Source organism: Prionailurus viverrinus, chromosome B4 (genome assembly GCF_022837055.1).
Source record: "Prionailurus viverrinus isolate Anna chromosome B4, UM_Priviv_1.0, whole genome shotgun sequence".
In the NCBI taxonomy this organism is placed as follows: domain Eukaryota; kingdom Metazoa; phylum Chordata; class Mammalia; order Carnivora; family Felidae; genus Prionailurus; species Prionailurus viverrinus.
The window spans coordinates 132,065,581-132,093,571 of record NC_062567.1 but is presented as its reverse complement, the minus strand read 5'-3'; the positions used below and the strand labels follow the sequence as shown (position 1 = coordinate 132,093,571).

Sequence of the window (27,991 nt, the reverse complement as noted above, 5' to 3'; positions counted from 1 at the left end):
CGGCCCCTACCCAGCCCTCCCTCTCTCAAAAATAATAAACATTAAAAAAAATTTTTTTATAGGATAGCTGAGAAAGGCTTCCATTGAGAAAATGACACTGAACAATGACCTGACAAAAGGTACAAGCCAACCTACAGACTGAAAGAGCATTCCAGACAGAAAATCTGAGGATCCTCTAAAGTGAGGTGGCAACTGTTGTGTTCAAAGAACAGCAAGGAGAGGTATTTGTACACCTATACTGAGAACAGCATTGTTCACAACAGCCAAAATACAGAAGGAACACAAGTGTCCACAATGGATGAACAGATAAATAAAGAAACTGTGATGCACACATACAATGGAATATCCCTTGAAAAGAACTCTGAGCCTGGCTGGCTCAGTTGGTGGAGCATGTGACTCTTGATCTCAGGGTTGGGAGTTTGAGCCCCACGTTAAGCATGCGCGCACTCCATCTCGCTCTCTCTCAAAATAAACAAACACTAAAAAAATAATAATAATAAAAAAGATGATGGTGATTTGGACCAGAGTAAGAGTGACAGAGGCAGTGAGAAGGGGTTGGAGTCTGGATATCTGTAGGTAGTAACAATAAGACATGCCGACAAACCGGCCAAGGGGTGTGAGAGAAGAGTCAAGAATATCACTGAGGGGGGCGCCTGGGTGGCGCAGTCGGTTAAGCGTCCGACTTCAGCCAGGTCACGATCTCGCGGTCCGGGAGTTCGAGCCCCGCGTTGGGTTCTGGGCTGATGGCTCAGAGCCTGGAGCCTGTTTCCGATTCTGTGTCTCCCTCTCTCTCTGCCCCTCCCCCGTTCATGCTCTGTCTCTCTCTGTCCCAAAAATAAAATAAAACGTTAAAAAAAAAAAAAAAAAGAATATCACTGAGGTTCTGGGCCCGAGCCACTTAAAGAATGGCGCTGCTGTACACCGAACAGGGAAGGCGACAGGGAGAGCAGGCTTGAGGGTGAGGACACTTGGGTGGAGATGTCAAGTAGGCAGTTGGATTCTTATCCTAGCCCCATCCCCCCCCCCCCCCCCCCCGGAACTCAGCTAATTAAATAGTTCATCTAGAATCACAGATTATCAGATGAACCCCAGGTGAGCCCAGATCACCAAGTATTTTTTCTTCATTTGGCAGATGAAAAAATGAAAGCCCAAGGTCACATGCCTAGTTAACAGCAGTTAGGAGAACTCCATCCACTTAAGCCTCAAGTCAAGCTTTTTCCACCATACTACTTCCCTAATTTAAACGAAGGTGTTACTGCTTCATGAAACAAATATTTATCAAGCCCCAGAACTTGTGCAGTGCTGTCTGAATTAATGAGATAAGCAAGATTGGCATAGTCCCTGCCCATGTTGAGTTTACAGTTTGGTGGAGAAGACAGATACCAAGTAATCACTCAAGGGACAATATAAGCAGCTATGTCAGAGAGGTGCTATGAAATTAAAGTTAATCAGCTGAAACAGTAGAAAGGTGGAGAACCTAAGCTAGACTGGGAGAATGGCTTCTCCCAAGAAAGTGATATTTTAATCTGAGAAATGAAACATTACAGGAGTTCGCCAGGCAAATCAAATGGGGTTTAGGAGAGGGAGTCCTAGCAAACTCGCAGGCCCAGAACAGCATGTGCAAAGGCCCCACGGCGGGAAAACACCTGTAACTGAAAGACAGAGAAAGACAGCTTGGCAGGAGCAAAGTGCAGCAGAAATGGCACAAAATAAGGGTAAGAGGTAAAAGGGAATCCGGAATCATGAGGGAACTTGTAGGGGTAGGAGAAAAGCACCCTAGCAACCTTGAACCACAGCTCATCTGAGTCTTGCTACAATACCTTGTGATCCCCCTGGAACACTAGATGGGAGCCTCTAAAGGAGCTGCTGTGAAGACTGTTTAGGAAAGAGGTCCGTATGCATTTTTTTTTTTTTTTTTTGAGATCTGGATGCATTTTAACACTTGAGCACTTATTCTGTGCCAAGCAGCAGGACACAGACACCAAGAAGAGTAAGACAGTCCCTAAGCTAATATATATTAGTCTGACCAAGTTCAGCACATAAATGCAACCAACTGTCATCTATGCTAAAAAGGAAGCACAAACCTGAGGCAGGAGTGCTGCAGAGGGAGCAATTAACTCTGGGATGCCAGGGCAAAGTTTCACTGAGTGGGGCTGAGGAGGATAAAGAAGAGTTTGCAAGGCATTCAGAGGACAGACAGTATGGAAAACACACGGAATCACAAGTGAAGTGTGTAAAAGCTACTAAGTACTCCAAACGGTAAGATGCAAAAGACAAAGCAGCAAATGGTGGAAGGTCAGGCTGGGTGAGGTTCCCTATGCTAAAATTTGAATCCCAACCTTTGGTTTACAAGAGGCAACGCCACACAATGGAAAACCTAGATCTAGCTCCAAAGCCCAGCTCTACCATTTACTGGCTGCGTGACCTCAGACAGGCTTCACCTTTGAGCCCAATTTCCTTGTGTGGAAAAAGGGGGTAACAGGTGCAGTATTATGTGAGGTTGGAGAGGACATGGATGGGCTCCCCCCAAATGCCAACTATTAGGTAAAATGCTACAAGCAGATTTTGGTTTTTGGTTTTCAAATAGCATTTACTAGGGTTTTTCCAGCCAGTTCAAAGAGCAGGACATACTTCATGGAGAAAATTCAGAAAAAACGAAATACACAATTTTAGACTCCCTGAAGCCCACCCAGGGATACCTACCACCACTCCTCCCACCAGACTCCCTGGTCTGACACCAGGTACTCAGTGGTATTTAATACTCAGTGAGTCTGATAGAGGCAGCAAACACCTGTTCCATGCCAAATCTAACCACCACCCCCCAAGTCACTGGCACCATAGCACCCACTATACCCATACCAAACAGGTATCATGGCTGAGGTTTCTATGCAAAGACCATTTTTAAAATTTAAAAAAAAAAAATGTTTATTTTGAGAGAGACAGAGACAGAGGGAGGGAGGGAAGGAGGGAGGGAGGGAGACAATCACAAGCAGGCTCTACACTCAGCACAGAGCCCGCCACAGGGTTCAATCCCACAGGATCATGACCCAAGCCGAAATCAAAAGTTGTATGTTCAACCAACTGAGCCACCCAGGCACCCCTGATATTCTTCATACCTCTGTATTTTCCAACTTTCCTAAAATGAGTAATTACCTCCATAAACAAGAAAAAAAGTTAAGAAATTAATTTCACCTTAAAAGCAGATATTACCAAGTACTGCAACTTGCTGACTACTGAGGTTGGGGAAAAAGTAGTCTGGATCAGTATTATTTGAAGAACGATTATGATTTGTGGCATATAAAAAAAACATAATAGGGGCACCTGGCCGGCTCAATCAGTTAAGCATCTGACTTCAGCTCAGGTCATGATCCCATGGCTTGTGAGTTCGAGCCCGCATCGGGCTCTGTGCTGACAGCTCAGAGCCTAGAGCCTGTTTCAGATTCTGTGTCTCCCTCTCTCTCTGCCCCTCCCCTCCTCCCACTCTGTCTCTCGTTCTCTCAAAAATAAACACTAAAAAAATTTATTTAAAAAAAACATAATAACCTACTAGAATTTTGCTTTTGTTTCCTAAGCCCAAAAGTAAAACATACTCAATGCTCAGTTCAACCTGGCCCTAGGACCCACAGACATTCCCGAGATCACCCATAAGGCCAGCCAACTCAAATATCACAACAACCAGGAAATAGGAAAATTGTTTCCCACACCTGGAACCCAAGTCCCAGGCCTTGTGAAATTCTCATGGGTAAACACCAAGCCCTTATCTAGAAGAGATACTTTCACTAAGCCCTTACTAACCTCTGCTTCCTCTGGAACAAAGGAGCCTAGAACAGGACTGAGCAGAAACGTCTCTTCAGCAACCTCCCCAGGCCACTAATTCAACAGGATGGGGCCAAGAAGCTCATTTTCTTCCAGAAAGCCTATTCCACTACTGGATACTTTTAATACTTCCCAACCACAACAAACGCCTTTTTTTTTTTAATATTTTTTTAAAATTTACTTATTTTGAGAGAGACAGAGAGAGCATGGGGAGGGGAGGGAGGGAGGAGGAGGGAGGGGGAGGGAGGGGGGGAGGGAAGAAGGAAGGGAGGGAGGGAGAAGGGAGGGAGGGAGGGAGAAGGGAGGGAGGGAGAGAGAGAGAGAATGAATATATCCCAAGCAGGCTCTGCACTGTCAGCACAGAGGCTAACGTGGGGCTCATACCCACGAAACCGGGAGATCATGACCTGAGCCGAAATCAAGAGCTGGATGCTTAAACTGAGCCACCCAGGCGCCCCCCACAACAAATGCTTCTTATACTGATCTGAAACATGCCTCCATCACATCAGAATACAGATTCCAGCACTGGAGACCTGGGCTCAAATCCCGACTCCACCCCCAACAAGCTATGTAACCTCGTGTGGCTGTATTTAGCATCTACACATCCCATCTCTAAGTGGGGATAACCTTCCCAGGCCGCAGTGAGGATTAAGGAGAGCACCTGTGGGAAAGTACTCGGTCCAGTGTCTGACACTCAGCAGGCCTCACTTCCTAGCCCTGCCCTTTGGAACCAGATCAAATGAGCCTGGTCACTCTTCCACACCTCAGCCTTTCCAATCTTTGAAAACCCTAGTCGTGTCTTCACCATTGTAGGAATCCCCACCGCATTTCCTCTGCTATCAAACAACTCCCTAATTTTACAGTCGGGTGGAAGTCTCCCATAGTAGCCAGATGCCCACAGAACTGTTCTGCAGTATTAAATAGCTGTTAGCTGTCACTCTGCTCCATTCCAGCTACTCTGCTAAACCTTGCTGTACAAAGTTCAGCCTCTCTAACTGCCCCGAAGGCCCAGAGGCCCAGAGACAGAAGTGGCCTGTCCAAGGTCACATGGCTGGGAAGCTACAGAGCCCATGCTCTTCTTGCTGTGCTACAGAAGGTGTCTCAACCTCTGTTCTGGCCCAACAGCCCACTGCGCTCAGCCCTCGATGGGGGCTCTTAGTCCCAACTGCTGAACCGGACGGAGTGCCTTCGGTGGAGTCTGGCTCCTTGGGTCTTGGCAGTGCCCACTCCCTTACTGGATGGGATACAAATCTCTTGGGCTCCAAGGGAGTAAGGGAGCCTCTGCTGATCTTACCTCTACTGACACAGAATTCTTTCTTTCTTTTTTTTTTTTTTTTTTGATGTTTTATTTTATGTTTGAGGGAGAGAGAGCGAGCGCACGAGCAGGGGAGGGGCAGAGAGATAGAGACAGAATCTGAAGCAGGTTCCAGGTTCTGAGCTGTCAACACAGAGCCTGATGCGGGGCTTCAACTCACGAGCAATGAGATAATGACCTGAGCCAAAGTCGGACGCTTAACCGACTGAGCCACCCGGGCGCCCCCAGAACAAATTCTGAAGGGGAAACATACCCACAGTAGACCCCACTGGGGAGCCTGGCAAGAAATGAAATGAAAAAAACTGTGCCAGGCAAGGCCACAAAGGTTATCTTATGTCACCTTCCCAACAACTGTGCCAAATGGGATTGTGACAAGTCAGGTTGTCCCTTGTACAGATGAAAAAATGGAGACTCCGACAAATGAAAAAGGAAACTCCACCAAAATGTAAGCTCCCTGCAGGCAGAAAACTTGTCTAGTCAGTGAGGCATTTTATTTGTATGACTGTATTACACCCCTGGAAAAAGAATCCCAGGATTTTCCCTCTTGTGTGTTTTCGTCTTGCTTTCATGGTCCATGATGCCAGCTGAGGTTGTCAAGTACAATGAAACCAAACTGGCAGGACGGGAGCAGATTATTCTGCCGTTTTTCTAGATCTTTGAGTTGTACATCAAACCTGGGGCTGATCACTCCACACTTGTTTAACCTGCCTGTGAGGTTCACAACAATTTTCCCAGCTCTGTGATCATCGATGATTTCAAATTTGCCAATGTAACCATGCTTCACCGTCACAGTCAGAAATCGGGCGATGACTTTGGAGCATAGCCTAATAAGAGCCTGGTGTTTGCCTCTTTTCAGCATTGTTAATGCTCTTAAGAGCATCTGCCAGGACATTCATGCGCACCATTATGGTGGCACGGAAAGATGGCGGAAAGAGGACAGGAGGGGCAGGCAAGCGCACGGAGTTATGGAAAAGTTGTCTAGTCAGGTTACCATGTATACTCAGAGCCTAGAACAACGTCTGACACACAGGAGTTCAAGAAATATTTGGTCACGAAAGAGACGAAGGCAGAGCCATAATTTGAACACAAGCCTCTTCATCGTGCTTTCAAGTTCACATTTTGAGTGCCTCTAGCAGAGGTGCTGAGCCAGCAGCACCCGTTCATGGAGACAAGCAGAGGAAAAGGGACGCACCTTGTGGCACGTCATGCGCACACCCACACAGAACTCTCGCTTTCCCATCTGGCCAAAGTCAGACGTGCTACTCTCTCTTCCCAAAGGACAGAAGTCTTCCCTTGAAACCACTTCTATTCAGAGAACAGTCCAAACCAAAAGGACTGACATTCTCGGACAGGAGGCCAGCCTGGTTGGGCCAGTCTGACCTTTTGTCCATCCTGTGAAGCATGGCACATGCCAGCATTGTCTCAGGGAACCATGGGTTGGTGAGCCCCAGAATGTGGGGCAAGCCAAGGAGAAGTGGCTGAGCTGTGCAAACAGGCTGGGCTCCTGGAAGAGGCCTGGTCTCTTGAGGCAGCTGCTTCAGGGAGAGACAAAGAAGTCACCAGCCCCATTCTGACCTGCAGAGTGCCACTGTGGAAACACTCCAACCCATGCCAAGTAAAAGAAAGGGCATGCACTCTGGAAGTGGATGGATCTGGCTTAGAATCGCAGCTCCCCTGGCTATGGGACCTCGGACAAGATTGTTCACCTCTTTGAGCCTGTTTCCTGTTCTGTAAAATGGGGGTAAAAGAGCGGGATTTTGCGACAATTACAGAGAATGTGCCGCTTTGCAAATGCAGAGAAAAAAGTCTGGAATGATAAACGCGAAATTCCTATCGGTGTTTGCCCTTGGGGACTGGAATGGGGAGGAGAGTTATGAATACACCGCATTCTTTGAGGAAAAAATATATGAAAAGCACAGAGCTCAGTTGCTGGGTTCCTGACAGGCATTCAATAAAGGTAAGTTGCTATTACTCAGTTCTCCTTGGAGGATATGCTGCTACTAACACACTGTGTATTACAAAAAGGACTATGGGGTGCCGTTTTCCACCATGTCCCTAGCTCGCAAATGAAGTCCAGGAACCCGAGAGCAGGCCCCAAGCACAAGGGCAGCACATAGCAGAACTGAAATGGGATTGAAAAGGTCTCATCTATCCACTCATGCTGCCCTTAAACGTCTAACATGACCTATCCAACCTATGCAAGCCCTGTCCAGCAGGGAAACACACTACCTTGTGTGGCAGCATATCTCACCAGGAGGACTTCAAGGTCTCGGTAGGGTAAGACCCCTGGTTCCTCTGACCATGACCCTCAGCAGCCTTCTGGCTCATAGCTGTTAGCTTGTAGCTGCCCGGCTCTTCCTGGCAGGGAAGCCTCAGGCAGGCTCTGTCTAGTGGGCTACACAGGAATGCCTGTCAGCACCCTCCTAAGAAGCAGCAGCTTCCCACACCTCTGCTGCTTCTAACAAATTTCTCCCACCCCTGGGAGGTGATGCCTGGCACCTCTTCCAAGAATCCAGAGCTAAACAGTTTTCTCCCGCCAGGAGGCAATCAGCTAGCTTGGTTGCTATGCAACTGGCAGGCACAAAAGGAGATGCAGTCCCGTTCAGAAGCTTGGGAAGGGGGCAGGGAGCTGTGTCTCTCCAAGTCACAGTCTCCAAACGGGCTCCAACGCGTTCCTTTAAGGAACTGATAGATGCACTCATCTGCTTACTTGTCCTTTGCTGCTGGTGTCAGTGGCAGGGACTCCAGGCACACTGTGAACTGCATACAAATCCTGAGCCCTACTCTGGCCCCCGGGGCAACAGCTCTGCACTAACACACTTAGGAAGGGCATCTTCTGCGAGCTCAATAGGCAGCCTGTGAGGCCGACCCACAGCTCAGTCAAGGAATAAAGCTGCCTCTGTGGGACTCTCACCTCTAGCCTCTCCCTCTCAAGTTTGGCTGGTATTTGGGGCAGGAGGCAATGAAGGCCCCCAAATAGGGCGGGACCCAAATGAACTGTGTCCCCTATATCCAGCCTACTCCACAGAGATCTACTTTCTACTCCCTATCCCCGGGAAGTGCTCTGGGCAAAGTTTGGTCGAGTGGTAAAAACCCTGGGTCCTGCAATCAAACAAATGTGCATTCAGAATCTGGCTCTGCTGCGTGCCAGACAAACTACTGAACCTCTGTGGTTCTCAGTTTCATCATGAAAACAGGCTAACGATACCTGCTTCTTATGGATGTTGTGAAGGCAAATGAGGCAGTCGTTGTAAAATGAGAGTTAGCTCAGTGACCGGGATCTCTGACACCGGCAATAGTGTGGAGCACACTAAACACGCCCCCATGACGCCCAAGTTCCACAATGGCCCACACCCCTTCCCTCCTTGCTTCAGCGTGTTGAGGTTAAGTGACTTCTTCCTCACCAGCATATAAGCTCGTCCACAGGCAGGGCCTTTGTCTTAAACCAGCTCTATAGCTCTCTCAGTGAACAGTAAGAACATGGGGGCGCCTTGGTGGCTCAGTCGGTTGTGTCCATCTTCGGCTCAGGTCATGATCTGGCAGTTTGTAGGTTCAAGCCCTGCAACCAGCTCCATGCTGACAGCTCAGAGCCTGGAGCATGCTTTGGATTCTGTGTCTCCCTCTCTCTCTGCCCAGCACCCCCCCCCCCACTCTGTGCATCTCTCTCTCTCTCAAAAACAAACATTAAAAAAAAAATTTTTTTTTTTAAAGAACAACACCACAAATGTCCAGAAGGTGAAGGAACCCAACTACACAGCACTGAAGTGTACAGGTTAAGGGGGCTCCTGAGACCTCTTTGGTTCCTTGCACAACTGGCCCCAGAATTGAAGCTCCCAAAGCTGTCTCAGACCCTGCAGGGCAGAAGCAGGAATACTCCACTAGGCCAAACTTCCCCCAGGCCCTGGACTTCAACGATAAAAATACAACAAATGTAATTCTAAAGCTCATTTCCCCAATGTTGCCCTTCAACTTAGAGAACAAAATCAGGAAGCCAACAGATTCATTTCTGCCTCTTCTCCCAACTCTTTTTTTTTTAATTTTTTTATTTTAACGTTTATTTATTATTGAGAGACAGACTGACACAGAGTATGAGCAGGAGAGGCGTAGAGAGAGGGAGAGACACAGAATCTGAAGTAGGCTCCAGGCTCTGGGCTGTCAGCACAGAGCCCGACGCAGGGCTCGAACTCACAAACTATGAGATCATGCCCTGAGCCGAAGTTGGACGCTTACCCGACTGAGCCACCCAGGTGCCCCCTCTTCTCACAACTCTTACAGAAGCACCAAAAGGTTTTCCTGAACTACTACATACCCGAACTCCATGGAGATTAGGGGAGGAACAAGCAGTTTTCTTACAGCCAGTCTGTTTTTAAACGTAAGAGCTCAGGAAAAATGCCAAGGCAATGGAGGCTATAAGCCATCTCAAGAACTGGAGACTGAGACCAACTTTCACCAAGCACCCGTACCCTGCACCAGATTTGCCCTACTTACTTTTTTTTTTTCAAGTTTACTTATTTATTGAGAGAGAGAAACAACGAACCAGCAGGGGAGGGGCAGAGACAGGGGGGACAGAGATAAGAAATGGGCTCTATGCTGATAGCAGCGACCCCAATGTAGGGCTCAAATCCATGAGCTGTGAGATCATGACCTGAGCCACCCAGGCGCCCCTGCACTAGGTACTTTATACACACAGCCCTACTATTGATCCCATTTACAGCTGTACCAAAAAACCATAAAATACCTAGGAATAAACCCAACCAAAGAGGTGAAAAATCTATACACTGAAAACTATAGAAAGTTTATGAAAGAAATTGAAGAAGACACAAAAAAACGGGAAAAGATTCCATGCTCCTGGATAGGAAGAACAAATATTGTTAAAATGTCGATATTACCCAAAGCAATCTACATATTCAATGCAATCCCTAACAAAATAACACCAGTATTCTTCACAGAGCTAGAACAAATAATCCTAAAGTTTGTATGGAACCAGAAAAGACCCCGAATAGCCAAAGCAATCTTGAAAAAGAAAACCAAAGCAGGAGGCATCACAATCCCGGACTTCAAGCTATACTACAAAGCTGTAATCATCAAGACAGTATGGCACTGGCACAAAAAGACACTCAGATCAATGGAACAGAATGGAGAACCCAAAAATGGACCCATAAACGTATGGCCAGCTAATCTTTGACAAAGCAGGAAAGAATATCCAATGGAATAAAGACAGTCTCTTCAGCAAGTGGTGCTGGGAAAACTGAACGGCGACATGCAGAAGAATGAACCTGGACCACTTTCTTACACCATCCACAAAAAGAAACTCAAAATGGATGAAAGACCTAAATGTAAGCCAGGAAGCCATCAAAATCCTCGAGGAAAAAGCAGGCAAAAACCTCTTTGGTCTTGGCGGCAGCAAATTCTTACTCAACATGTCTCCAGAGGCAAGGGAAACAAAAGCAAAAATGAACTACTGGGACCTCATCAAAATAAAGCTTCTGCACAGCGAAGGAAACAATCATCAAAACTAAAAGGCAACCGATGGAATGGGAGAAGATATTTGCAAATGACATATCAGATAAAGGGTTAGTATCCAAAATCTATAGAGAACTTATCAAATTTAACACCCAGAAAACAAATAATGCAGTGAAGAAATGGGCAAAAGACATGAATAGACACTTCTCCAAAGAAGACATCCAGATGGCCAGCCGGCACATGAAAGTATGCTCCACATCACTCATCATCAGGGAAATACAAATCAAAACCACAATGAGGTACCACCTCACACCTGTCAGAATGGCTAACATTCACAACTCGGACAACAACAGATGTTGGCGAGGATGGCGGAGAAAGAGGATCTCTTTTGCACTGTTTGTGGGAATGCAAGCTGGTGCAGCCACTCTGGAAAACAGGATGGAGGTTCCTCAAAAATCTAAAAATAGACCTACCCTACGACCCAGCAATTGCACTACTAGGTATTTATCCAAGGGATACAGGGGTGCTGTTTCAAAGGGACACACACACCCCAATGTTTATAGCAGCACTATCAACAATAGCCAGAGTATGGAAAGAGCCCAAATGTCCATCAATGGATGAATGGATAAAGAAGATGTAAGGGGCACCTGGGTGGCTCAGTCGGTTAAGCATCCGACTGCAGCTCAGGTCATGATCTCACGGTTTGTGAGTTCGAGCCCCGCATCAGGCTCTGTGCTGACAGCCTGGAGCCTGTTTCCGATTTTATGTCTCCCTCTGTCTCTGCCCCTCCCCGGCTCATTCTCTGTCTCTGTCTCTCAAAAATAAATAAATAAATAAATAAATAAATAAATAAATAAATAAATAAATTTTGGGGCACCTGGGTGGATCAGTTGGTTAAGCACCTGACTTTGGCTCAGGTCATGATCTCTTAGTTCATCAGTTTGAGCCCCACATCAGGCTCTGACCTGACAGCTTGGAGCCTGAAGCCTGCTTCAGATTCTGCATCTCCTTCTGACACTGGCCCGCTCCTTCTCTGTCTCTCAAAAATAAACATTAAAAAAAAAAAAAAAAAAAAGAGATATGGTATATGTGTGTGTGTACGTATACACACACACACACACACACACACACACACACACACACACACACGATGGAGTATTACTCGGCAATCAAAAAGAATGAAATCTTGCCATTTGCAACTACGTGGATGGAACTGGAGGGTATTATGCTAAGTGAAATTAGTCAGAGAAAGACAAATATATGACTTCACTCATATGAGGACTTTAAGAGAAAAAGCAGATGAACATAAGGGAAGGGAAACAATAATAATACAAAAACAGGGAGGAGGACAAAGCATAAGAGACTCATAAATATGGAGAACAGAGGGTTACTAGAGGGGTGTGTGTGGGGGGGGGGTGGACTAAATGTGTAAAGGGCATTAAGGAATCTACTCCTGAAATCATTGTTGCACTACATGCTAACTAATTTGGATGTAAGTTTAAAAAAATAAGTAAACATACACACAGTCCTACTTAATATTCACAATTATCCTGAGAGGCAGAAGGTACTATGCCCATTTTACAGATGAGGAAACTGAGGCTCTAGTATGTTAATTATCTTGTCCATGGTCTCACAGCAAAGGTGGAATTCCAGACCAGGCTCCAAAATTGGTGCCCTTTCTTTTGACCCAAATTTTGCAGAATGAACCCAAGAAAACCATTATCCATGCTTTTTAGGGCCCCCAAAATAAAGAACAGAGTCTACAGGTTCATTCAGAAACAACATGAGGAAAAATTCTGCCCCTATCCTCAATGTTAGAAAGGGCCTATTCCTTAAAAAATAAAGACAAAAATTAGTAAAAAAAAAAAAAAAAAAAAAAAAAAAATTTAAGGGCCTATTCCTACAACAACAACAGAAACTATTCACAAATTTTTACAGTGTATCAGAGTTGGCCTTCTGGACCCTTCTTAATGGGAGGGTAGCTAGAGTTCTATTTTTTTTTAATGTTTATTCATTTTTGAGAGAGAGTGTGAGCAGGGGAGGGGCAGAAAGAGAGGGGGGCAGAGGATCTGTAGTGGGCTCTACGCTGACAGTAGCAAGCCTGAGCACGATGCAGGGATCGAACTCACGACCCATGAGATAACGACTTGAGCCACAGTTGGACGCTTAACTAACTCAGCCATCCAGGGGTCCCAATAGCCCCATTTTGCAGATGTGTAACCTGAGGGCCACAGAGGGCTGAAACCCTGCCTGAAGATATGATAGATAAGGATAGAGAAGTCTGTCGCAGAGGAAGTCTCTCTCAGGTTCCTGATATTCCTTGCAAAGCTTTTTCAAAAGTGCAAGTAGCCTCCATGTGGTCCCTCCCCTCTTTCATACACAAAGGCCCAAAGCCTACCACTACCTTTCTAAACAGGTGCAGGGAAAAACAAGTCAAAGAAAGCTAGAGCCAACAAAGAGGCAGTTCAAGCATCAACACTCACTTGGAAGTATGAACCAGACAGCCCTCTGGGAGACACGAGGCACCAGAAAAAAGCCAGAAATAGAACAGGGCTCACTTCAGAAATGATGCTCATACTCAAGTGAGGGACCCTGGACAAGACACTTGACCCCATCCAGCCTCCTCACCTGTGAAATTCAGGTACTGTTGAGAGCTGATGGAAGGATCCAAAATTTGTAAACAAGCTTTAGCCATGTTACAAGGACTATGCAAACACGTGGCCAACAAATTCAACTACCCTCAGGTGCTTAGACCACAAACCTAGGAGTCATCCTTAATTATTCCTATCCCTCACATGCCACATCCAATCCATCTGCCTCCAAAATATCACCACTACCAGAACCCTAGTCCCAGACACCATCACCACTCCCTGGATGATTCCAACAGCCTGCACTGGTCTCCCTGCCTCCTCTTTGTCCCTCTGTGGTCCACCATCCATTCAACAATCCAAATGACTTTCTTCAACCATAAATCAGATCCTGTCACTCCCTGGCTTCAAACCTTTGTGTATGTGGGGTGGGGAGCGTGGGGGAACAAAAGCTTTCAGCGGATTTTCATTCCACTTGGGAGTAAAACCAAAGCCTACATGACCTTGCCCCCATCTCTTGCTCAGGCCTTCCTCTCCTCTCAACACCTCAGCCATACTGGCCTTATTTTTTCTTTAAGATTTTTAGGGGTGCATGGGTGGCTCAGTCAGTTAAGCGTCCGACTTCAGCTCAGGTCATGATCTCACCATATGTGAGTTTGAGCCCTGCCATAGGGTTCTATGCTGACAGCTCAGAGCCTGGAGCCTGCTTCGGATTCTGTGTGTGTCTCTCTCTCCATCCCTCCCCCACGCACATGCACTCTCTCTTTCTCGCTCACTCTCTCTCTCTCTCTCTCAAAAGTAAACAAACATTAAAAAAAAAAAGATTTTATTTTTAAGTAATCTCTACACCCAACGTGAGGCTCAAGCCCACAAGCCCGAGATCAAAAGTCACACCCTCCACCAACAGGCCAGCAAGGGACCCCAACACTCGCCTTATTTCTTTTTTAATTTTTTTTAACATTTATTTCTTTTTGAGACAGAGAGAGAGAGAGCATGAATAGGGGAGGGTCAGAGAAAGAGGGAGACACAGAATCAGAAACAGGCTCCAGGCTCTGAGCCATCAGCCCAGAGCCCGACGCGGGGCTCAAACCCACGGACCATGAGATCATGACCTGAGCGAAGTCGGACGCTTAACCGACTGAGCCACCCAGGCGCCCCTCGCCTTATTTCTTATCAACACACCAAGTTCATATATACATCAGGTGCTTTGCACATGCTGCTCAGGCTTGAAATCTCTCCTCCCAAAATACTGAAGGGCTGCCTTCTTATCATCTAAGTATCGGCTCAAATGTCACCTCTTCTGAGGGCCTTCCCCAACTACCCCAGTTAAAGCCATGTCACATCCCCACCCTTACCCTCTCTACCACACAATCCTACTTGCCTTCCTGGGAGCACTTAGTAGCTACATTTTTTTGTCTACTTGGTTTTTTTCTGTCTCCCCAAAAGTACAAAATAAGCTCCACTCTTCTTGTTCACTATTACACTCCCAGTGTCTAGGTATACGTTCAATAAACATTTTGGACACAGCTGGCTCAAAAGTCCACAGTGTGCTTTCCCAGTTCTCAAGATGATTACTCTATTCCTTCTGCCCAAATTGGAGATTGGAAATTTGTTTACTCATCCATTCAATCATTCACCCATTTACTCTACTCAAATCAACAGGTGACTGCAGGACAGGACACCCAAGACGATACTACAGTGACATATAACTTAGAATGACCTGTTTCATAATTCCCAAGGTTTTTTTTTCTTAACACGGCACTTTATTGAGAACTTAACTTCTGCTAAATATGGCAAACCCTTCTATAGTTAACTGCCATCTCAGATTTACATGCGAGAGGTTATAGGACTTCCTCAAGGTCACATGATGAGAACTCAGCACCCTAGTACCTCAAGGCAAAACAAAGACCTAGAAAATGTATTTGCAAGTGCCCAACCCCTTTTATTTACCGTCCATAGTCATGGGCACAAGAATAAAAAATAAACACCAGAGAGTTAATGTGGCTTTTCAAAATCTTCACCTCTGTTTTCCTCACTGCTTCTAACCCTACTACCTGGTGGCAGGCACCATTAAATAGAACACTCTCAACTTAAGGAGATCTGTTCTCGGGTTACGAAGCATTAATGTTACTCTGGTTGACAAGCTGAGTCTTGATGTCAAAGGGAAGCAGTATAGTGCAGGTGCTAGGACTTCAGCTCGGGAATCAGAAAGGTACAAATTCAAATCACACCTGCTGTGGACTGGCGATAAGGCAAGTTTATTTCATCTTACTTAATAATTAATTACACAGCACTTACTAGATACAGGCAAGGGTCTAAATACTTTGCAACTATGGTATGATAACTAGACGAGCCAGATATACTATCGTTATCTGTACCTTACAGGTGAGGAAACACGCACACAAAGTGAAGTAACCTGCCCAAAGCATTCAAGTCAGCATTCAAGACCAGATAGTGTGATGCCAGAAACTATGTTCTTAACCATTATACTGTGTTTCTTCTCTAGTCCTGTTTCAACAGGTCTGTCTTATCTCACAGGATCATGTGAGATGACTGGCACACAGTAGGGTAAACGTTTATCTACTCTTAGTAGTGGTAGTAATTGCCATTATTCTATTATTTACTTTCACCTTTGATCCAGCCAAGGACAGAAGAAAAATATTTTGGCTGAGAAAGACCTCCAAGGCCATCTGCAGTAAAATACATTAGAATACAGAAGTTCCGTGAAAAGGGGAACTGTCTGCTTCGCCTATCATTGTATCTAAAGCAAGTAGTAGGTATCAATAAATATGCAGTGAATGAGGTAGGAATAAACTGAATGCATGGACAGGGTCCTGCAGACACAACAACTAAGGTAGTACCATCACCTCTCAAATGTAGCTAAACGTAAAAGAGGTAAATTTACAAGGCTCTCAGAGGACAGTGTTAACTAGCCATTACTTAAGACAGCCTGGCTATTGAGAGGCAGTGCGGTATATAATGTTGTTCACTCATCTTAGGTGAATGAACAAACAAGGACACCCGGATTTTAATCCTCACTCTGCTACTGTAAGTCACCTAGGCTCTCAAGGTCTTGGATTATCCATCTGTAAAAGAGGAAGTAGAACTATATGATGATCACAAACAAAAATATCACATTTTCTTATTTCTTATTCACAATCTGAATGGAAGCTTATTACCAAGTATTCAATAAACATTTGTCAATGAAGATCATCCCAAACTGACAGATGAGGAAACCAGAATTCAGAAGTAATTTGCTCAAGGTCACAGGGTTAGGACAGAATATGAACTATAGCCCAGATCTCCTTCTATACCAGCCTAACACTCATGCTTTCCAAGATCTTTTTTCAGTTCAGAAATCCCATGATATTGATCCTCTCTTCCAAGACCACTAAATCCGTAATGATTTAACCATCAAATAATATTGCCTGACATCATTACATTATGAGAGAGCAGGATCAGGAGAAAACAACCACCTGTATTTCTATAACGTTAACCTTGGGAATCAAAAAATCTGAAAAAAACAATTAGAGCAAACCCCTTGTCCTTGCCCAGAACTGAGAGATCAGAAGTATTTAAGATAAATGATGATTTCATTTTAAACCATATGGTCTAAATTTCAGCAACGTGACTTAAAAAAAAAAAAAAAACAATAACAACCCTAGTAACACAACGCTTCCCGAGAGAGTACAGCACATAACTTCTTTAATTTTATCATCAAAGTTGTGCCTTTTGATTCAAAGTAGATTCACAAAGTTAAAATGTAAAGGTTGTCAGAGAATGTCTACTTTATTGTTTGATTGTTGTTAACAAAACACATGCTTGATATTGAAACCTTGCATGTAACTCCTTCCTGGTGCTGTCAAGTCACGAGGGAAAAAAAAAATCTGGCATCACAGTCAATTTCTAGCTGGTTCATAACAGAAGAGTCAAGGTCAAACCGTTGAGTCTCTTTATCCTCCCACCTTGTAATTGAGAAGCAACTAACTGTGAGCTCAAAATACTCTATACAGGTACTCTCACAAATACAAGTATTAGCTGAAGGATCATACTCTGGCCCAGAGAAGTTCTGTGAAGGCAGGCTGACAAGAACAAGAACCAAAGGGTAAGGTGGGCAGATGTTCAGGCCACAACACTTCGGTGACACTCAAAAGAGCAGAAACTTTCACCTACTTTCTAGCAGTTTCGCCACCTATCTAATGAGAATCATCATCTCACCAGATGATTATATGAATCAAATAATATGAGGAATGAAAACAGTCTTGGCAATCTTGCAAAGAAGAAAGTCTCTTGTTATTACTATTTACTAAGTCTGGGCCCGGAAAGTCCCCTCGCCTTCTCGGCTATATGTTCCGCAAGACACTCTTAAAACGAACAGAATACTAATCTCTTCTCCAGACTCCAGGCCGGACAATCGTAGATGCAGCCGGCTAACAAGTCTCTGCTGCCGGAAGATGAGAAGTGAGGCCTTTCAGACCCCGGGCCTAGTGGACTCAACAACGACCGCGCCCCCCAGTCACCTTGTCCTCACCTTGAGGAACGGAAAGAAACCCTACAAGAGAGAGGAGTGAAGTCCTCAGAAAGGGGTGCCTCCACTCTTCACCTGGCCGGCGTTTCTGAGACCTACGCTTCCCACCGGGCGCTTCCCAGGACTGGGAGAGCTGAGCCGGGGACGCCTTGACCTCGGGCGCGGGAGGAGCGGGCACCGGCGCTGGGCCCGCGGCCGGGACGGGTACAGGAAAAGTCGGCGGGAGGTCGGGCCCGCCTCGCCTTGCCTCGCCCACAGCCGCAGGCACAGTAGGAGGTACCCCGCCCTCGTGAACCCAGAGGTCCCTGAGTTGGCTCACCTGCAGCCGGGTCACCAGTAGACTGTAAGGCGCCATTTTGTGCACTGACAAAGATGAGGTCGCATGAAAATGACGTACAATACTGCGTATTTAAAGCTTTCGGGAAGGGGCGTGGCTTGAAGAGAAACTCGCCACGGTGAAGGTGGGGCCTCTGTGGAGGTGCCAGAGCCGGGGGAGCGCAGTGGGCGGAGCTCCCGTTAGAGACGAAGGCCTGAAAGGAAAACAGCTGCAGAAAAACACTGGCGGCAGCAAATACTGGCCACAAAGATGTATTATGGAAGGACAAACTTCACTTGTCTCTTCCATCCATATCTGGGAAAGGCATTTTTTTTTCAAAATACTTTTACGTCCCTGCCAGGACCTGGCTCGCCAACTACGACGGAGACTCCTGTTTAACTGAAGGGTTTTGATCGCGCGAGAGCGGGCGGAACTTGGTGAAGCCTGGAGGACCAATCACAGCAACCGGGAGGCTGGAAAATGGAGGTTAAAGGGCGGACGGAAGTTCCTTAAACTTCCGGTGGCCGGCTGGTGTCGGAGTTATGGCCAAACATCATCCGGATTTGATCTTTTGCCGCAAGCAGGCTGGTGTTGGTGAGGCGGCTTCTGGCCCCCGGGTGTCTGGGTGGGGACAGTATTAAGAGCCCGGGGGTCGGAGGTTGCCATCTCATTCTTAGGGTTTTGCCTCGGAGGCGCCACGTTTCCCGCCTCACGGTCGGTAGCGTGAGAGCGCGCCGATTTGCCGCCTCTTCAAAAGAGGGCGGGCGCGCGCGTGCTGGGAGCCAGAGGCGGACGGCCGAGGTGAGGTCAGGAGAAACTCAGATTGCCTAGGTCCTGGGAGCGGCCTCAGGAGGGTGTGGGTGTGCTTCGGATGGAAGCTTATGAGAGTAAGATGGTTAAGATCCCTCGGGGCTCACTGCAGCCCTTGCTCGAAGATGTCTTTCCCCTCTTCGTCCAAGCCAGTTCTAACTGTATCATCTTTGCCTTTGCAGCTATCGGAAGACTGTGTGAGAAATGTGAGTGGAACACGCCCTCCTAAACACCCCACTCCCCCCCCCCCTCACAGTTTGTGTAGAGCCAGCCAGCGGGCATTTCCAGCAGTGCCACAAAGAGGGCTTTGAGTAGATGTGCCTGGAAGTATGTGAACACTGAAAGCTAGGCTGCAACCGAAGGCCCTCTCCACCTCACCACTCTAATTCGCGCGTTTTAAACAGGGTTAGGTCTTGAGAAAAATCTTTGACTTTGGACAGGAGATAGCCCGACCCCGTCCCAACACACACATGGTTCTTTACCAGGAGTCATATAGACTTACCGTCTACCAAGTGACGTTCTAAGTTCGTTATATATTGGTTGGTGAATTTCTGTGTTGAGGGGATTGAGGTGGACACTGAGTTGTGAGTTGGCTAAAATAGAGGGTCCTAAAGTCACGCTCAGGTGGATACTAGTGTATATCCCCACAGCAGGAGGAGGGCAGTAGACCTGAGGAGGTACTTGCAAGTGAGCATAATTCCATTCTCTCTTCTCACAGGTGATGGCAAGTGTGTGATCTGTGACTCCTACGTGCGTCCCTGCACTCTGGTGCGCATATGTGATGAGTGTAATTATGGCTCTTACCAAGGGCGCTGTGTGATCTGTGGAGGTCCTGGAGTTTCTGATGCCTATTACTGTAAGGAGTGCACCATCCAAGAGAAGGATGTGAGTGTATACCAAGGTTTTCATCTGATCTTTGCTGCTTTTATTTAGTAACTCTTTGACAACGATGGCAAACACCTGTGGTCTCTTGGCATTACTATGTTGCGCTGGTCACGTAGGTTATAATTTCATTAAGTTCTGGGAGCTGAGCTAGGTGTAGTCCAATAAAAGGCAGTTATTTTGCATCAAGGGCTAAAATGCAAAAGAAGCAAGTCTTTGTCAACGTCAGCAATTTGGAAAGCCCCCTCTCTATTCCTTTGATGTCTCTCTCTGATTATTCTTATTCAGAAACAACATCCTGCGCTTTGTGAGTCCTGGCACAGTACATAGTGTGTAATATACTCAGTAATTCTCTTTACTGTCATTAAAAATCGTTAGAGTGGATGTGGTGACAGTTGAATTTGGGACAACTCGTGTTGATTTCCACTTTGGCTAAAGAATGCCTTTGGTTTGATATTACAGAATTGTCATTCAGTCTTGTGACATGTTTGCCCCTTGACATTGTGTGGTGGCAGTGGACATTCCATTTCTTTAGCCACATGCTAGGATAGAGGGCTTGTAGATCCATACTAAAGGCGAGTTTTACTCTTTGTTTAGGTTGGAGGCAGAAGGCTTCTTAGGGGGATGGGGGACTGTGCATCAGCTTGTTTTCTTCTTTTTACGGCACAGTAAAGTGTGATAATAGTACCATTAAGCTAATAGAAGGTACCTGGATACCTAATTTAGGGTAAAGCAAAAGATAACATGATCCTTAATGTTCACACGTGCAAAGAATAGGTAGTTATAGATGTCATTCATTTTTTTTTTTTGAGAGAGAGACAGAGAGAGCAGGGGAGGGGCAGAGGGAGGGAGAGAAAATCTTAAGCAGGCTTCACACCTAGCTCAGAGCCAAACAGAGCTCCATCTCAAGACCATGAGATCATGACCTGAGCTGAAATCGAAAGTCGAACACTTAACTGATGGAGCCACCCAAGCGCCCCTGTCATTCTTTATTCTTCACAACAACTTTGTTAAATAGGGATTGTTAGGGGCGCCTGGGTGGCGCAGTCGGTTAAGCGTCCGACTTCAGCCAGGTCATGATCTCGCGGTCTGTGAGTTCGAGCCCCGCATCGGGCTCTGGGCTGATGGCTCAGAGCCTGGAGCCTGTTTCCGATGCTGTGTCTCCCTCTCTCTCTGCCCCTCCCCCGTTCATGCTCTGTCTCTCTCTGTCCCAAAAATAAATAAACGTTGAAAAAAAAAAAATTAATAAATAAATAAATAGGGATTGTTATTATCCCCATTTTACAGTCTCTAACTCGGACAATAAGTGACAAACACAGCCTATCTGACTAAACCCAGTGATGTCCCCGTTATACCTTGTCGTCCTTTTGTAAGTCCTTCTGGTAGGATGTGCCTATTTTGAGTAGAAACATCCAGCCTCCCCGGCAGTTTACATATTTGGATCCTGTCTACTCCCAGGAAGTGGAACATACCTGGCCAGATAAGACTGTTCCTTATATCATTATGTCTTCTGATTTTTTAGGGAGATGAGAAAGGTCATAGATAAAATACCAAAAATATAATTTCAGTTGGTGTCCTGTCCTAAACTGATTTGCATTTACCTTGCATTACTCTCAAAGCATATCCTTATCGATCTGATGCACCAGCTAGGTTGCACTGCTTTAAAGAAAGGACCTTGGTTTAGGTATTTATCTTTTACCTAAGTTCTTGGTACAGTGCTTGATATATATTATAAGCATCGTCCATGTTTTTGGTGCTTCCCCTGTAAGTCATTCACAGGAGTGCTCCGTGTCTGTATATAGTAGGTGTTTAGTAATTATTTGTAATTTATAAACAGTAAAACCATGGACAGGCAACAGCAGTGAAGAGACAGTATGAACAGCTCTTAAACTAGCTACAGAGTCCTTAAGGACAACATTTTCCTGAACTTTTGCATTGTTGTAGCTAGAGTTCTTGTCTGGAATAAGCCTGTAACCAGAGTGCCTAATAAATGTTAATTACTATCTGACTTATCTGTATGTGGTATGTTAACTGATCGATACCTTTGGATCTTCATGCTTCATTCTGTTCCTGAGGATTATTGTAGACATCACTTCGCCTACTTCATACTGTACAGGAATGTTCTGAGGATGCTTGAGATAGCGCCTAGCTTACATATACTCGGCAGTAGTTTGCTAGGAACACAAAGCAGTCCAGTGACGTGATCCAGCCTCTCAGCCTTTCAGATCATTGTGTAGATAAGTGCCTAAGACTTTTTCCTATGCAGAAATCCTTCTGTAACCAAAGCAACCCCAGTTATTGTACTCCTCTTCCTGCTGTTTTCATAATTTATAAGTGAATTAGACCAGTAAACTAGACAGGTTCTTCTCACTTAGTTTTTCAGCTTCAAGAATAGGCAGGAGTTAGGGAGAATATCTGTGGGTACTGCTGCCAGGGGACTAATTTGTAGCTTCTTATAATACGGCATCATGCTGATCTGATTCCTGCTTAACCCTCAATTTCTTTGCTCCTTTTGCTTAACCATTTTCTTCAGCTTTCCCAACCAGAAGATAAGAATAGCTGGTAACAGGGGCGCCTGGGTGGCGCAGTCGGTTAAGCGTCCGACTTCAGCCAGGTCACGATCTCGCAGTCCGTGAGTTCGAGCCCCGCGTCAGGCTCTGGGCTGATGGCTCAGAGCCTGGAGCCTGCTTCCGATTCTGTGTCTCCCTCTCTCTCTGCCCCTCCCCCGTTCATGCTCTGTCTCTCTCTGTCCCAAAAATAAATAAACGTTGGAAAAAAAAAAAAAAAGAATAGCTGGTAACATTCGTAGAGCTCCTCCTGTGTGCCCCAAACTATGCTAAACATTCTTTTCCAAAAGTTCTTCGTGATAAAAACAAGAAAAAGTAAGGCTTCCAGATGTTAAGCAACTTGGCCCAAGGTCACATGGCTAATCAATGGCAGACGTAGGACTAGAACCCAGGTTATCTGACTCCATGTTTCTCATGTTTTTTGTTTCATTATTGCTCCCCTAAAGAGAAAAGTTAAAATTCAAATTATAATTTTTTTCCTAAGAAGTGAGATTTTGTTGGCTGAGGATGAACTTTAAATCACAAACCCTGGTAAATATCGAAAATGCTTTCATCCCCTTTGAGAATGGATAGTCAAACTCAAAGCATTCACTCAAACCACCTCAATGCATTACTCTTCTCAGTGTGGTTAAGGATGCCTCTCCCTCTCACTATTTCTACTATTCTCTGCTCCGCTTACTGAACAGCAGAGCCCATTAGACTGATTAAAAATACTTGATATTTTTCAAAGTTAATTCATAAATTTACTTCCTTACAACTTCTTAAACATGGGAAAGTTTTGGGTTTTTTGCCTCTGGGAAACCCTAGTAGTGAAAACACCATACTAAGAGACAGAAAGCCCATATTCAAGTCTTTGCTACAAATGTGGATGACTTTGTGGAATTCTCCAAAAAGGAAGTAATAATTCTTATTACCTCATGGATACATTCATTGAGAGATTGAAGGTCTTTCCGAAGGAAAACATGACACTGTCGTTAAGGTCCCAAACCAATGTACAGTCTGCTTTTTACATGGTATTGACTAAACCATTGTCAAAAGAATGAACAGCATTTGGGGTGCCTGGCCAGCTCAGTTGGTAAAGCATGCAGACTCTGGATCTTGGAGTCCTGAGTTTGAGCTCCACGTTGGGCAGTAGAGTTTACTTAAACAAAAACAAAAAAACAGGCACCTGCCTGGCTCAGTCAATAGAACATGCGACTCTTGATCTTAGGGTTGTAAGTATGAGCCCCACATTGGATGTAGAGATTACTTAAAAATAAAATCTAAAAATGGGGCACTTGGGTGGCTTGGTTGAGCATCCAGCTCTTGGTTTCAGTTCAGGTCATGATCCTGGGGTCTGTGCTGAGCATGGAGCCTGCTTGGGATTCTCTCTCTCTCCCTCTGACCCTCGCCCCATTAAGTTTTTATTTTTTTATGTTTTTATTTTTATTTTTTTAATTTATTTTTGAGACAGAGCATGAGCAGGGGAGGGGCATAGAGAGAGAGAGGGAGACACAGAATCTAAAGAAGGCTCCAGGTCTAAACTGTCAGCACAGAGCCTGACACGGGGCCTGAACTCACGGACGGTGAGATTATGACCTGAGCTGAAGTCGGACGCCCAACCGACTGAGCCACCCAGGCGCCCCAAGATTTTTAATGAAATTTTAGAAATTAAATGGCCATAAGATGTATTTACGATTCAAGCTACAGCTGCCTAAAATTAAAAGTTCCCTATGCTAGGAATGGGGAAATCTGCCAATCCTCTGGAAGGGCTGGAAAGGGGTGAAATTTTTAGTATTTAGACATGCGGTTGCTAAAAGAGCTACTGGCAGACTTTTGCAGGTATTTTTAAAATACCTTCTAGCTCAGCTCACAAATACTTGTAGGAGCACCTGGGTGGCTCAGTCAGGTAAGCATCCAACTTTGGCTCAGGTCATGATCTCACTGTTCGTGAGTTCAAGCCCCACATCAAGCCTGCTACTGTCAGCCTGTCAGCGCAGAGCCCACTTCAGATCCTCTGTCCCCCTCTCTCTGCTCCTCCCCTGCTTGCGCTCTTCCAAAAATAAATAAATATTTTATACACACACACACACACACACACACACACAAAACAAATACTGTTTCAACCTCTAAGGTTTCTTACCAGTCCTTCCATCTTCCTCTTCATGCTGTTCATTCACAGCATACTCAGCAAAAGCCAGCCAGTTACAGAGAGCACATCCTCATCTCGCACAACATTTAGACCCTTGGGAGATGTATAGAAAATAAAAGGCAGGAGTGCTTAGGCAACAAAACAGGAAACCTGTGGGTCTGTGAAGAGAAGTCCATAAAAATCAAAGATCTCTTAATCTAGTACATTGGTTTTCCAACTTTTATTAAATTTTTTTTTAAGGTTTTGTTTTGAGAGAGAGACAGTGTGAACAAGGGAGGGGCAGAGAGTGAGGAAGAGAGAGAGAATCCTAAGCGGGCTCGGCACTGTCAGTCAGCACAGAGCCCAATGCGGGGCTCGAACCTACATATCCTAAGATTATGACCTGAGCTGAAGTAGGACGCTCAACCAACTGAGCCACCCACGCGCCCCTCCAACTGTTTTTTAATACATAGAGTCCTATCTTCTAAAAGTATCTTACACAGGGGTGCCTAGCTGGCTCAGTCGGTAGAGCATACAACTCTTGATAGCAGGGTTGTAAGTTTGAGCCCCACATTGGATATAAAGATTACTTAAAAATAAAAAAAAAATATTTTTAAGTATCCTACACAGAAGCCTAGAGAGAGAGAGAGAGAGAGTGTGTGTGTGTGTGTGTGTGTGTGTGTGTGTGTGTGTGTGTGTGTGTTAGGTTGAACCATAGTGAAATTGTTGATAGTTGTTTTTGGCAGTTTCTTAGGATTTATCAAGGGCTGATTATATACTTAGTAACTTACCAAAACTCAGGTAGCCTGGCTCCAGAGCCTACTATCTTGACCTAAACTACGAGTGAGAATGGAGCTACCCAGTTTGGAGGATGGATTCTTATATCACCTGTCAGGACTCTCTGGGGCTCTCTGTAGTTTGTAAACAGTTTGTAAAGCAGTTTGTAAACTGCTCTGGCCCACTTATTTTATAGTTGGGGAATACAACTCCAAAGAGAAGTGACTTGCCCACAGTCATGCAAATCATTTAGGCACAGTAAGCCTAACCAGGCTGTCGTCATAGCATCTCTAAAGATAGCTTAGAGCACGGTCCTATGTAATACCAGACCTTCAGCCGTGAGGGGCAGCTGTTCCTTCATTTGTACAAGGACTTTGAATACGGATTACATAGCTTGAGTTCACCTAGGGAACTGTTGGTGGGGCTGAGCCCCCTCCCAGGCTCCCTCAGCACACAAGCTACTCAGATGATAGTTTTGTTGTTGTTGTTTAATTTTTTTTTAATGTTTAATTTGAGAGAGAGAGCGAGAGCGCATGAGCAGGGAAGGGGCAGAGAGAGAGGGAAACTTAGACCTGAGCCGAAGTCAGAGGCTTAACCGACTGAGCCACCCAGGCACCCCCCCAGATGGTAGTTCTTAAGGGTAACATATGCTATGTAGTTTTTAGAAAGTAATCAGATGTTAGTGTTGCCTTTGCATGTTTAGAGTTGTTTTTTTTTTTTTTAATGTTTATTTATTTTGAGAGGATGGAGGGGCAGAAAGAGAATCCCAAGCAGGCTCTTAGCCGTCAGCACAGAACCCAGTGCAGAGCTCAGTCCCATGAACCACAAGATCATGACCTGAGCTGAGATCAAGAGTCAGATGCTTTAACTGAGCTACCCAGGCGCCCCTAGAGGTTTTTGTACAATATTATATCGATCCCCAAAAAGAGAAATCAACTAAATTAGAAATGAGATGTCTAAGGACTTGATTAATTCATTCGTTCTAAAGCCCATCGTCACAGGGAGCAAGCTCCTTTAATGTAGGGGTTTAATAAAATCAGACCTGTGAAGGTTTTCTCTAATAACGCCTCCCCCAGTTTTCTTACCCATCATCCCAGATCAACTGATGGAGTCCTCATTTCTGCAGAACACAGCTTCCCGGAGGCTTCACTGAAACCACTCAAGCTCACAAAATGGCCAGGGGAACATGTCATTACAAATCAGATTATAGACCTTCAACAGCCATCTCTAGCACAGGAACACTCTTCCCCCAAGACCATGTGTCAAATTCAGTGAATTCATAAGGACACATCAAGCCCAGTTTTCTCCTACCGTATTTAACATGTAAAGTACTATTTCCTAAAGCCTTCAGGTTTTTTTTTCCTTGGTGGTATTCTTCCCTTTCTTGAGCTAGGGGAGGAGAGCTAGAGAGCTTGATCTGTAGATGATTAATACTGTGTCTTCTCACTTGAAAACCCTTTGGCTATCTTAAGAGTTAAATTCTACCTCAGCTGTATCAGATTAGCAACAGAAGTGGGCTGAGAATCCAACATTCTTTTTTTTAATGTTTATTTTTGAGAGAGGGAGATACAGAATCCAAAGCAGGCTCCACGCTCCCTGAGAGTCCAATATTGTAAGTGCAGGCCACCCTAGGTAGAGAGTGGACAGGCCCTGGGCACATTCTAGATGCTTAATAAATTCTTGATGATAGATTGAATAGGATAACTGAACAGGTAAGGTAAATGGCTAAACCTGTTGATCAAAACGGTTCAGTTCAGACTCAAAGACTTTTAATAACTTCTCTATTCTGTTTTCCAGAGAGATGGCTGCCCAAAGATTGTCAATTTGGGGAGCTCTAAGACAGATCTCTTCTATGAACGCAAAAAATACGGCTTCAAGAAGAGGTGATCGGTGGGTGGCCTTTTCCTCCCACCAAGCTGCTGCAGCTGCCAGAAAAGACACCTACTACCACCAGCAGAGAGTGAGCTGAGCACAGAGCACCACCCGAGTGCCTGTTAGTACACTGGCACCTCTCCACCTCTCCTCTTACCCAGACACGTGGTGGGAATGGGACAGAAATCTTCACAGAGCATTCTGGCAGACGATAGCAAAGAAAAATTGATAGATTGGTCTGTGATTTTTCTTGAACTCGAGAAACAAGCCTCTGGTTTCCAAATTGATATCTTGTCTCTACACCAAGAGCTTCTGAAACAGGAATCGCATCATTTCAGTCTTTTGTTTGAGGAATTGCCCACGAAGCTAGCGCAGTGAGGAGCCTGTTCTGGGCAGCAGCTCTGATGGCAGCTGCCGTTGATGAGGCATCTGCAGTGTGGTGGGGAGCTCTCACCACAATCAGTGTGGGCATTTAATCTTGTAACGCTTGGCAGGTGGTGCCTGTTCATGTTATTCTTCTAAGAACTTGGAAACCCTTTCTGTTGCTGTTGTATTAATAAAACAGGTGTTTCTTTTCTGGTATTCAGTCACAGTCCCAATTTGACTCTAGGAATTTATTTTAGTCACCTAGGAATTTGTAGTTCAGGGTAGATGCATGGGGATTCATCAAGCACCTTGTTCTCTTATTACTACCAGAAGGAATTCTAAACCATTGACTGCTTTCATTATAGGCAAATCAAAGTTGTTTTTAGAAACTTATTTTTCTTCCTGTTTAACTTGAACTGAAGAAATGACTTCCAGCAAAATGTGTTCAAGTTGATAAGTTCAGAGAACTGAACAGGGTTGATTTATTTCATAAAGTCCACATATACTCACATCAAGGATATGTTTCCTTTTTTTTTTTTTTTTTTTAAGTAAATAAACAGAATAAGGGGAAATTCAGACGC

The 27,991-nt window shown here is 45.2% G+C and overlaps 2 protein-coding genes across 3 annotated transcripts in view; one reads left to right on the top strand and one right to left on the bottom strand.

Annotated features, from left to right (window-relative positions):
- The window catches only part of ACO2 (aconitase 2), a 56,796-nt gene extending 38,405 nt beyond the window's left edge, over positions 1-18,391 (bottom strand). Inside the window, exon 1 of one of the 2 annotated variants that reach the window (XM_047864833.1) lies at positions 18,030-18,391. In XM_047864833.1, the coding sequence (XP_047720789.1) occupies positions 18,030-18,065 (36 nt within the window). In that variant the 5' untranslated portion in view covers positions 18,066-18,391. Of the gene's footprint in view, positions 1-17,713; positions 17,897-18,029 lie in introns of those variants that run through there. The other variant, XM_047864834.1, reaches the window with a different exon arrangement.
- A 97-nt stretch (positions 18,392-18,488) lies between these two features.
- Positions 18,489-27,626, top strand: PHF5A (PHD finger protein 5A). The gene is made up of 4 exons (XM_047864838.1): positions 18,489-18,620; positions 19,019-19,042; positions 19,555-19,721; positions 26,970-27,626. Exons 1-4 carry the CDS (start codon positions 18,569-18,571, stop codon positions 27,057-27,059), a joined length of 333 nt encoding a protein of 110 aa, XP_047720794.1. The 5' UTR covers positions 18,489-18,568; the 3' UTR covers positions 27,060-27,626.
- The last annotated feature ends 365 nt before the right edge of the window (positions 27,627-27,991 follow it).

Bases quoted from the DNA above. Each gene is read 5' to 3' on its own strand.
- PHF5A (XM_047864838.1), top strand. From the start codon at position 18,569: ATGGCCAAACATCATCCGGATTTGATCTTTTGCCGCAAGCAGGCTGGT. The intron at 18,621-19,018 runs GTGAGGCGGCTT...TTGCCTTTGCAG, and splicing joins CCGCAAGCAGGCTGGTGTTG to CTATCGGAAGACTGTGTGAG. The intron at 19,043-19,554 runs GTGAGTGGAACA...CTCTTCTCACAG, and splicing joins CGGAAGACTGTGTGAGAAAT to GTGATGGCAAGTGTGTGATC.